This window comes from Lacerta agilis, chromosome 1, assembly GCF_009819535.1.
Source record: "Lacerta agilis isolate rLacAgi1 chromosome 1, rLacAgi1.pri, whole genome shotgun sequence".
In the NCBI taxonomy this organism is placed as follows: Eukaryota; Metazoa; Chordata; class Lepidosauria; order Squamata; family Lacertidae; genus Lacerta; species Lacerta agilis.
The window spans coordinates 111692432-111704574 of record NC_046312.1 but is presented as its reverse complement, the minus strand read 5'-3'; the positions used below and the strand labels follow the sequence as shown (position 1 = coordinate 111704574).

The window sequence follows — 12143 nt, the reverse complement described above, 5'->3', positions numbered from 1 at the left end:
TTATTTGATTGGAATCCTTATAGACAATCTTGCTATAAAGGGATTCCCCCCCCCCAAGTATAGAAATCATACTAACATGCAGCATCCTTGGTTAATACTGGTTGAGAAATAGCACTTGGTGGGCCAATTCCTGCCCTGTTTTCTGCACTGACACGGAATTCATATTCATTTTCTTCTAGGAGTCCAGTCACTTTGCATCGAAGGTCTGATACTGGTTTCTTTGTAACTCTGACCCATCTCACGCCTTTTCTTTCTCTTCTTTCTACATGGTAGCCTGTGATTTCGCTGCCACCGTCATCAGTTGGCCTTTTCCAGGTTACAGTAACAGTGTTTTTCGTAATATTTGATACTTCTGGTTTACCAGGTGGACCGGGAGGCCCTAAAAGGAGGAAAACAGTTTTTGATAAACACATAAATGCTTTCATATATATACAGCAGTAAATTAATATACATTTTGAACAGTTTTGCTTACCAAATCTATCCACCATTTTAACTGGCTCTGATTGAGATGGTTCTCCTTTGCCATACTGATTCACAGCAGAAACACGGAAAAGGTACTCATTTCCTTGAATAAGCTTGGTCACAACGTGCCTACAAGACTGAATGTCTTCAGCAACTTGAGTCCATAGAAGGCGGCTAGTTTCTCTCTTTTCAAGTACATAAGACTTGATTGGTGATCCACCATCTTCTGCTGGGGGTGTCCATGTGAGAGTAGCCTTTTCAGCTGAAACATTGCTCACTTCAACTGGTCCAGGTGGGCCTGGCACATCTAAAACTTTTACATGCACGTGTTCTTCTTTAGTACCAAAAGGATTGGTTGCAGTGATTGTATATTCGCCAGAATCTTTTCTAGCGGCATACTTGACAGAAAGCGTAGAAGAAGTTGGAGTCGTTTCAATATGAACAGTCTCTGAAAGCTTGAAATCTTTGCCTGCTTTGGACCACACTGAAGTTGGAAGTGGCTTGCCACGGATGCTAATAGCAGACATTGAGATGGTGTCTCCTGCCTTAACAGTCAGGCCTTCTTTGATAGTAGGATCAATAACAATAGTTGGTGCCTCTGTAAAAGAGAATTAATATGTTAGGAAAGAAGATACTTAAAACATTAAAGACTGGTGTGTGCCTTTACATGGAATACGTACCATACTCATCCTTGCATATAATGGCTCCAGTAGATTCTGATGGAGGACTAATAGCACCAGCGGTATTCTTAGCTCTAATTCTGAATTCATATTTAGATCCTTCAAAAAGGTCAGTTACTGTATATGCACATTCCTGAACATTCACATGGTTTGCCTTCATCCAAGTCTTTGAAGGTAGATCACGTTTCTCCACTATGTAGCCAATTAATTTATGTCCGCCATCATATTTTGGTTCTGTCCAGATCAGAGTTACTGAGTTTCTAGTCACACTGATAACTTCAGGCTTCCCAGGAGGATCTGAAAACAACAGAATACAGAAGTAGTAAAAGTGTTTATCACAGTTTTCTAACACACAAAGACTTATCTCTTTACTTTGGGAAGCTTACCAATTGGATCCAGGGCTACAATTGGCTCTGAAGGCAGACTTGGTTTACCAACTCCAGCAAGATTGATTGCCATCACTCTGAATTCATATTCCAAACCTTCCGTTAACCCTGTCACTCTGAAGTCTCTCATTTTTAGTGGGGTCTTGTTTGCTCGCTTCCACAAAATACTATTTCTTTCTTTATATTCAAGGTGGTAACCTGCAGAAGCATACAAACACAGGAAACACTTGCTTAGTATTTTAAAAGGTAAACAAAAATGGGGGTGGATAGGAACCAACTTTTCTAATTTGCAAAAGCATCCTTGTCTGATATCTCTGAGCAGTTTCTGTCACCATCATAGGACATCAGGCAACTGGCTACTTAACAAGCTTTGCAGTACAATCCTAAGGCGGTGGTAGTGAAATATGAAGACAGCTCCACTGCCTTATCCATTGCCATGCCAGGCTTAAGCCAACAGGGCAGAAGAACACTCTGCACTCTTTTGTCACTTGTATTTTCCCCTCCCATTGGAAATGTGGCTCAATATCTCCCTGATTTGGGGCACTGGAAGGCTTTGAATCCAAGCTGCTTCCCAACATGCCCCCCTGGGGCCTTACAGAGACCAGAGCCTCGACATTAGTTGGGTCTGGACATTGCAAGAGCTGGTGGAGGGTAGGAACATATGTTACATCATGATTGGCATTTGTGATCCTAGGATTTAACACATTGGGGAATCTTATGCAAGATTAAATGTCAGAAGAAATACCTGTGATAGGTGAGCCACCTGTCTTTTTGGGGTCTGTCCATGTTAAAGATGCAGAATCACGCCTAATCTCAACGATTTTGGGTGGTGGTGGAGCATCGGGAACATCTAGAAATATAATAAATATAAGAGAGAATTAGACTGAACCTTAAATGACAGAATGCTTCACAACCAACATATTTTTTGTGCTTACCAAATGGATGCCTTGCGATCATTGGGTCAGATTTAAGACCTTCACCGACTCCATATTTGTTTTCAGCACTGATTCTGAAAGTATATTCACTGCCTTCATGAAGTCTTGTGACTCTGTAGGTAGTTTTCTGCACAGCAGAGACACATGTGACCCATTTATTATTCACATTGTCTCTCTTCTCAATAATGTAGTTAGTGATTTCCGAGCCACCGTCATCTTTGGGAGGACCCCATTTTAATGTCATGGCATCAGCTGTGACTTCATCAAATTTCACAGGTCCTGTTGGGATTCCAGGTTTGCCAACAACCTTCACAGAAATAGTGCCTTCTTTACTGCCAGCAACATTCTTCAGTTTGATTGTATACTTCCCTGCATCATCTTTATGACAATCACGTACAAGGAGTGCAGTGTTAACTGCTGTGGCTTCAAATGCAACTCTTCCTGTCTCAGTAAGAGCCAGGTCTTCCCCTTTTTTCCATGTCACGGTTGGTGCTGGTTTGCCTTTAATGGGGATTTTCAGGCGGAAACTGCTTCCTTCTCTAGCTAAGTAGCACAAGCCTGGCAGGTCTTTTAAATCAAGATCAGGTGCCACTGGAAGACAAAAAGGTATTGAATGATTGTATGTTCAGTGCAGTGAATACAGTTGCTTCATTTCAGTAACTTCTGTTCTGTAAAAGAACGAAAGGTTTTGTGACACCTCTGCTATTTTTGCTTTATTAGACTGGCATGGTTATCTCATGGGTAGTTCTGTCGTTCACTATGCTGACATATGCAGTGTGCTCTGTGAACGAGAAAATGTATGAATCTACTCACCTATATCATCCCTTGCCAGCACTGTTATTTCATTAGGTGTTCCATACCCAGCTTCATTTTGTGCTCTCACTCTGAAAGTATATTCTTTGCCTTCTTTTAAGTCTCTTGTTGAATACTGGAGATTCTTTGACCTCATAACTTCCTGCCACTGATTTTCACCAGTCATAAGTTCAACGATATATGCATTAATGCGGCTCCCACCATCGCTAATGGGCTTTTTCCATGATACATTGCAGGATGATTTTGTCACAGCTAGAGCCTTTAAGTCTACAACAGGTCCGGGTGTTTCTAGCAGGGAGAAAAGAATATAATTATGAGCAAATTGCTAATATAAAGTGAGATGCACAAGAGCCTTTTAACAATAGCCTGATAGGGTAGTCGTGTGAATATTCTCACCAGAAGCTTTAACCGCATCACGAGTTTCACAGGGGTCGCCAATGCCATATTCATTTTCAGCAAAAACCCTGAAGAAGTAAGATTTGCCTTCCTCCAAGTTAGAGATCCTGAAACTTGTTTTTGGACACTCTGTGGCTACTGTAGACCACGACTTTCTCTCCGCATCACGTTTTTCAACCACATAGTTCTTCACTGGACTCCCGCCATCAATTATGGGAGGTTCCCATGAAATAAAGGCAGAATCTTTAGATGCTTCTTTTACAATCAGATTAATAGGTGGCCCAGGAGTATCTGTACAGATGCAAATTAACCATTTCAGTTAATGACTAAAATAAAGAAAATAAAATGTGTATGGATAGATAAGACAATAATAGGCAATTATGTAGCACTTACCAAGTACTTTGACAACCATTGTGTATGCTTTTTTGCCACAGATGTTCTCCAGACTCAGGACATATTTTCCAGAATCGTATTTGTTTACATTTTCACAGCGCAGGAAAGTGTCAAAGTCAGTTGATTTGATATCTAGTCCCTGCCTGTCTCTTATGTTGGCATCCACTTTAGACCAAGAAATCTTGGGAGGTGGACGGCCTCTCACTGGCACATAAATCCTCATTGTGACTCCAGCACGTAATACTAGAACTTTCCTCAATTCAGCATCAAGCTCTCCCTCAGGTGGAACTGCATTGTAAAGAAAAGTAGATGTCAAATAAATTGCTGATGATAACAATTTAAAATATAATGGAAAAAATAAGTGTCAGTGCCTGAGGCAGGATGGGAATGGAAAGGAGAGAGAGAGAAAATACAAAGCAATGATGTTAGGGGGAATAAAGCTCAGGCTTTCTTTTTTTTTTCTTTTTTAGAAAAAGCAAGTAGATGAGTAAAAGAGAGGAAATCTCTCAAAATGTTACTCTAGACTTCCTCCCCCAATTGCCAGTTTTTATGCCACCCAGCCCAGACTACAGTGGTTTCTCTCATTCTTTTCTCACTTTGTTTTGAGAGGAATCCACTCTACACTTTCAGTCAAGTTGGGGCCCCTACTTTTCTACAACTGTCTAGGAGCTTCCCATTGGGAAAGTGTGCTCTACTTGCACTCACAACATGATACCTTTGCATTATTATTCAGAAGGAGCAAGTGTTTTCTTTCACACAAGACAGAGAAGGAGCAAGTGTGTTTCTAGGTAGAGGAAAATGTACAACAATGATAGCGCAGCTGGAAAGAAAAGCTGAGGATTCAATTCTGAAGAAAATTTTAGAAACAGAGCAGAATGAGGAGCATGTTCCTAGATTGTGTGATTTTTGACAACTGAGGGAATAGTGGTTTAAGGACTAGACATATGTGAGTTCATGAAACAGTTCAGCACAGAGCCCCTAGTTTCTCAAAGTCAGGCCCTCCACTATAACTTCTGCACCAATACCCACAATATGCACGAAAGTCAACAAGTCAGTTTCTTTTCAGGACAACTTACTTAAAATGTCCTTGGCAAGGTGCTTATCTGGCACATCACTTGGGTCACTATATCCAATCTTATTGACAGCATAAATGCGGAACTGGTATTCTGTGTTCTCTGTGAGTCCAGTCACAATGTAACGGGTATCTGGCAAATTCCTTGGCAAATTGCACCGGACCCAGTTATCTTGATCTGCTCGTTTTACTTCAACAAGGTAGCCAATAATGGGGCTTCCACCATCATATGCTGGTTTGATCCAAGACAGGGTTATAGAGCTACGGGTGGTGTCAATCACTTTTGGGGATGCTGGTGGGCCAGGAGGATCTGAGAATGAAAGCACCAAGAAATTACACAATTATGATTTGGCAAACCCATTTGCACATACTCACAAAGTCACAGAAGACCAAAAAATGTGCATGTGCTCAACTTACACTGAGGATCACGTGCATATACTGCTTTAGATACTCCACTAGGTTTGCCGGGTCCAGCTTTATTCAGTGCAGTTACCCTATACTCGTATTCTGTTCCTTCCTGGAGTCCAGTGGCCTTTATGGTTCTTTCAATGACGGGCTTTCTATTCACTTTTGTCCAGTTAACTGCCCTTGTTTCACGTTTTTCAACAATATATCCAGTTACAGGGGAGCCGCCATCATCAGCAGGTGCTTTCCAGCTTACTGTCATGAAATCTTTTGTTATGTTACTAATTATAGGTGGTTCACATGGTCCAGGCACATCTATAAATAATAATTTGAAATGTACTTAAGCAAATGTTAAAACATAGATTGTCACTAAATGGATAGAAAAATCCAGTGAGAGAAGCTTACCATATGGATTCTTAGCCACTGCTGAATCAGTCAAAATTGGGTCACCTACTCCATATTTGTTTTCAGCACAAATACGGAATTGGTACTCATGTCCTTCAATTAGTTTCTCAACGCTGCAGCTAGTGATGGGGACATTGGCAGTGACTTGAGCCCAGTTGGGTCTGCTTGTTTCCCGTTTGTCGACAATGTAATTGGTAATGTCTGAGCCTCCATCTTCAAGAGGAGGTTCCCAAGAAAGCATTGCTCGGTCTGTGTACATGTTTGCAATCTTAGCTGAAGCTGGAGGACCAGGCTTGTCTGGGAAAGAAAAATTAGGCAGTGAGTGAAGTCTTACAACTGCTAAATTTCCTGGAGTTCAAATACACTGATTCAAATGAACTTTTAGCCTACCTAGTACTTTAAGTTTAATAGTTGCTGATCTGGAACCACTTGCATTTTCAGCTGTAATGGTATAATCTCCTGTTTGCTTTCTATTTACGCTGAAGAGCTCCACAGTAGATAAATTTCTCTTGGTGGTTATCTTGACTCCTTCAACTGGTTTCAGGATCTCCCCTTCTTTCTTCCAACTAATAGTTGGCATAGGCTTGCCGAACACATTAGCCTCAAGACAAACATTGGTTCCAGCTTTTACTACAAGCAAGGATTTCATAGCTACACCGAGTTCTATTTTTGGTGGTACTGCAGTGTAAAAAAAATGAATAAGGGGAGGGGAAAACATACATTCCAATGAGCATGTAACAATGAGAAGGATAAAAGTATTGCTCAATTCTAATGGTACTCAAATGCGTTCCTTACCATTTTCTGACTGAACGGTTATTGGATCAGAAGGTTCAGAAGGCCAGCTAATGTTCACTGCTGTTTTTGCTATGGCTCTAAATTGATACTGTGCACCTTCTTCCAAACCAGTTGCAGTGTACTCTTCCAGGGGTATTTGATGGGGAGTGGTATTGCATCGTACCCATCTTTCTCCAGGCAGTTTACAGGATTCAACAAAGTAGCCAAGTATCTTGCTACCACCATCATGTTTTGGTCTTGCCCAGACAAGAGACACAGTACTCTTAGTGACATCAATAACCTCGGGTTTGCCAGGGGGATCTAAAAACAAATGAGGTCAGGTTTACTCTACGGCATTTGATAGGAAATGTCAAACGATAAGCAACACAAAGGATGCATATCACTGAACAAACATGGTATATTTCTTTCTTTTTTACAAAATCCAGAGAAATTAAGGGTCAAGGAGGGGGAAACATTGGGCACAATCTAGCCAAAATCAAGGCTTTTCAGCAGAATTCAATAAGCAAATGCTTACCTTACTTGCTGAAATCAGTGCAGTTTAAGAAAGTTTAGCTTTGGCCATATTCTCCTAATGTTATGGTACTTAAGTTGGCTCAGTATTAACAATAATAGTTATACATAATGCAATGTATGCAAATGTTTTGCTTACCAACTGGTGTTCTTGCTGTAATAAAATCTGTTGGTTTGCTAGGCTTGCTTGCACCAGCTTTATTCAGAGCATAGATTCTAAATGTGTACTCAAGGCCTTCAATTAAATTTGCACATGGGTATTCTGTGGATCGCACAAGTGTATCATTGGCCTTCACCCAAAGCAAACTGTTCCTTTCTTTACGTTCAATGAGATAACCAGTTATTGGGCTGCCTCCATCGCTGTCTGGCCTGTCCCATGCCACAAAAACGCAGTCCTTGTTCACCTTGGTAACACGTGCATTCTTTGGTTCACTAGGAACATCTGTAGAGAAAGAGATAAGAATTTTTTTTATTTATTTAACTCATTTCACCCTTAGAAGTATTCTAATAAAGACTGCACCGTTGTTTGAGGTGGACATACCAAATGGAAACCTTGCAATCATCTTATCGGATGGAAGCGGTTCAGAAATTCCAAATCGGTTTTCAGCACGAACACGGAACATGTATTCTTCTCCAGGGGTAAGTTTTCCAACTCTGCAATTCGTCTTTGTGACAGAAGCTACCACTGTTATCCAGTCTCCTCGACTGGTATCACACTTCTCAACCACGTAGTTAGTGATGTTGCTACCACCGTCTTCAAGAGGAGTATGCCATGACAAAGAGCAAGCATCAGCATCTATGTCAGAAATTTCGAATGGTGGCTGTGGTGGACCAGGGACATCTACAGAAAGAGATAAACATACAGGTATAAATAAGGTCATGCTCATTGATGAATCATGTTAAGAATGTTGAGAATTAAGAACGGAAAAGAAGATTCAATGTACCCATGACGACCACTTTGATTTTCTGAGTAGCTACTCCCGAACTGTTTTCAGCTGTTAGACTGTAATAATCACTGTCTTTCCTAATTACATCTTTAATGATGAGAACTGAAGTGCTGTCTGCTTTATGCACAGCCAGACGGCTGGATATTGCCACATCTTTGTCTCCTTTCATCCATTTACAAGTTGGGTGAGGTTTCCCATAAACATGTGCTTCAATCCTGAGTTTCTGCCCAGCCTTTATATTGACATGATCTGGCATCAGAATCTTAGGTGGCACTGAAATTTAAAAACAAACAATAGTAAACAGACACGTAGGTCACACATAAAAATTAATAACTTATGTATATGTATTTTGAATTAGTTCTCACAAACTTTAGCTGATATCATTCTTACTTGAAACAACCATGCATTCCCCCCCCCCCCGAAAACAAATGTCAGGCTCCAGACAGCTTTCATGCTCTTGACCAGGGGTAGCCTGCAACTCTCCAAATGTTGTTGGACCACAACTTCCAACACCCATAGCCACTGGCCATGCTGGCTGCAGCAAATGAGAGTTGCAGTCCGACAGTGTCTGGAGGTGTGGCTAGGCCACAGACTAGCCACTTCTTATCTATATTCTGCATGAATAAGGCAAAATGTGTGATATTACCTCCCGAAACCAATCAAAAACTGTTTGTTTTCAAATAGTCACCAAGGAACTAGCCCCGATAACTTGTATTCCCTCCCCCTAATATCCTTGAAATATAATATCCCTATAAAACAATACATTTCCTCCTAGCTTCTTTCGTAGGTTTATTCTAAGGTCAGAGCAGGGTGCTATTTTTTTAATTAAATGTATAGCTGTCCTATTCTTCAGATGCAGAAAGCTTCGCAACATCTTATAACAGGAAGTTGCACAAATTTTTAAGGTAAACTTCTGCAAAAATGAAGCGAACTATTGAGAAACTGACTGCTGGGCCTGGGACCCATATTCAGTATTCTTCGGGCCAGAATTAACACCTAATACTTTGCTCTGTAACAGGCACCCCCAACCTCGGCCCTCCAGATGTTTTGGGACTACAACTCCCATCATCCCTAGATAACAGAACCAGTGGTCAGGGATGATGGGAATTGTAGTCCCAAAACATCTGGAGGGCCAAATTTGGGGATGCCTGCTCTAGAAGGTCGCTGAGCCAATGAGCCTATTTGTGAAGTTTTTTTTTATAGACCCTTTTGAATGTCTTGTTTGTATGTTGCTGTTTTGAAAAAAAACACCAACATCAATAAACCCATTAAAAAAGGAATGTCACTAAAGACATCAGATTAAGTGACAGGATCTAATTTTAAATATCTTTAAGAGGTGACATCCAAATTTAGATAAAAAAAATCAAAATAATTGAATTTAAAATATATTTCAATTGTACAAGTGGTCATAGTTAGCTACTTACTCAGTTGCTCTTTAACTTCATAGATGCCTTCGGTTTGTTTTGGCTGGCTTACTCCTACAGCATTTCTTGCAGCCACTCTGAATTTGTATTTCTTTCCTTCCTTTAGGCCAGCAACAACAATATGAAGATCTTTGACAACGGAGTACTGTGTCCAGTGATCCTCAGCATAACCCTCTTCTTGATATGCAATGATGTAGCCATCAATTTTAGAACCACCATCACGCAGTGGTGGCAGCCACCCTAAAGAAGCACTGTTCTTTGTTATTTCAGTCACTTCTAGTTTCCTTGGAGGGTCAGGTTCACCTTAAAAATAAAACAGGCAGGCAAATGCTTAGTTTACACAATTTCTAAGATCATGACATCATCTCATGATTTATTAGTAGGGGACACACAGAATATATTGTAATATTTTATTTTTTTTCACTTGAATACATAAGTCATTAGACCAGTGGTTTCTTTGAACTTTGTAGTAACGTATTGGCCCAAATATAAGCCGCACCGACTATAAGCCGCATCTTTAAAATTCAAGGGCGAAAGAGAAAAAGAAAACAATACCCAAACATAAGCTGCTCACTTAAAACTCTGCAGGCACTCACACCTGTTCCATTTTTACTGTATATCTGTTTCAGCAGCGATATCGTAAAAGCCAATTTTCGTAAGGTCGCAAATTTAAGCCGCACTTTAACTTTTCACAGTTGGAATTTGGGGGGGGGGGAGTGAGGCCAAAGCGGTACTTCTATTCTGGTTTGATTGTTTTTTGTGATCCACACATTGCCTCCACACCCTGGAAGAAGACCCAGCTGGCAACGTATTTGTGGACAAGTTAGATTCTTTGAAATATAGGAAATAGAAGATCTGCCAAACAACAAGTCAATTAAATAAGTGCAGGGAGGTGAAGTTATCTCATAAATATGAGGGAAGCATTCCTCGTGCTCCCTGGGCATGTGAGTGTCTACATTCTGTTGCTCCCCAGTCAAGGATTGGGATAAATTTCCTTCCTTGTCAGGTGAGCCATGGGTTTGTGAGTTGAATATGTGCCTCAAGACACACTGCCAAAGCACTCACCCCGAAATACCCCCAAGCCACAGGGATATTTCTGAGCATTAATGCCTGAGTTTCCCCAACATAAAATTAAAGGCATCTGAAGGCAGTGTTATATCAGTAAATTTTTAGTGTTTGCTGTTTTATTGTGTTTTTATATGTGCTGGAAGCTGCCCAGAGTGCCCGGGGCAACCCAGCCAGATGGGCAGGGTATAAATAATGAATTTATTTATTTTGCACAGTGACAACTGATTTTGACTACCTGAACTATCATACAAAATCTGAATCTGCTGAATGAAATAATATAGACACTACATCAATAAATACTTACTTAGTGGATCTGTTGCCAGGATTGGTTTGGGCGTGTCCCTTGGAACACCAGGGCCATATTCATTGACAGCAGTGACTCTGAAGAAATACTCAGTTCCTGGCATAAGATTAGAAACCTTGAAACTAGTCTTCTTTACATCATCGGTAAGTTTTGCCCAGGTCTTTCTCTCAGCTTCACGTTTTTCCACGATGTAATGTGTGACAGGGCTACCACCGTCATTTTCAGGTGGAGTCCATGAAAGCTGACAGGACGTTTTTGTGACATCCTTGACACTGAGCTCCGCTACAGGTCCAGGAGTATCTATTGGAGGAAAGGAAACAATAGACAACCAATATTAGGCCGCAATTATTCAAAGTAAGTGGGCAGAGTCCCATGGAAAAGAAACTGCAATGAATAATACATTCATAAATCATAGAACAAAAATTAATAGATGTTAAAATTATTGACATTACTCACCAAGGACACGGACATTCACGAAGACTGCCTTTTCTCCAGCAGGGTTAACAACTGTCAAAGTGTATTTGCCTGAATCATCCCGTGTAGAATCGGGGATGACGCAGAAGGCCATTGTGTCAACCAGGTCAACCTGGCCCCTTCTGATCACATTATCAATTCCCACTTTCCTCCAGGTAACTTTAGGTGCTGGTCGCCCTCGAACAATGGCAAAAAGTCTTATGGGGCATCCTGCTCTGACTATGACTAACTTTCTCAGGCTTGCATCCAAATCAATTTCAGGAGGTTCTGAAAAGGAACATTAAAAGTTCAGATTTTGAAAGCAAATTTTTAAGATAGCAAATAATTTAATGACCTGTTGGCAAAATTACCGAGAATTTCTTTGGGAGAAACAGCTTCTTTCAAATCAGCTGGCCGGCCAATGCCTACTTGATTTTGGGCAGAAACCCGGAACTCGTATAGTTCTTTCTCCTCCAAGCTTGTCACTGTAAATTCTGTATGAATAACTTGTGTAGCAACATTGCATCTTTTCCATCCTTCATCAGGACCTGCTTTTTCAGTTTTGGGTCTCATTTCTACCACATAGCCAATAATAGGAGCACCACCATCATAGACTGGCTTTCCCCATCCAAGAGTAATAGAGGTCTTCGTGCTATCAACAACCTTAAGATTAATGGGAGGACCAGGTGGTTCTG

The 12143-nt window shown here is 40.8% G+C and overlaps 1 protein-coding gene across 1 annotated transcript in view; it reads right to left on the bottom strand.

The window, feature by feature from the left end:
• Positions 1-12143, bottom strand: part of TTN (titin) — a 286732-nt gene that overhangs the window by 48040 nt on the left and 226549 nt on the right. The window contains 21 exon segments of the mRNA XM_033167307.1: positions 77-379; positions 473-1060; positions 1143-1439; positions 1529-1726; positions 2274-2378; positions 2464-3054; positions 3277-3564; positions 3673-3963; positions 4066-4353; positions 5142-5447; positions 5555-5857; positions 5948-6244; positions 6338-6625; positions 6743-7042; positions 7392-7694; positions 7794-8093; positions 8197-8472; positions 9624-9926; positions 10996-11295; positions 11452-11736; positions 11820-12140. Of these exon segments, the coding sequence (XP_033023198.1) occupies positions 77-379; positions 473-1060; positions 1143-1439; positions 1529-1726; positions 2274-2378; positions 2464-3054; positions 3277-3564; positions 3673-3963; positions 4066-4353; positions 5142-5447; positions 5555-5857; positions 5948-6244; positions 6338-6625; positions 6743-7042; positions 7392-7694; positions 7794-8093; positions 8197-8472; positions 9624-9926; positions 10996-11295; positions 11452-11736; positions 11820-12140 (6531 nt within the window).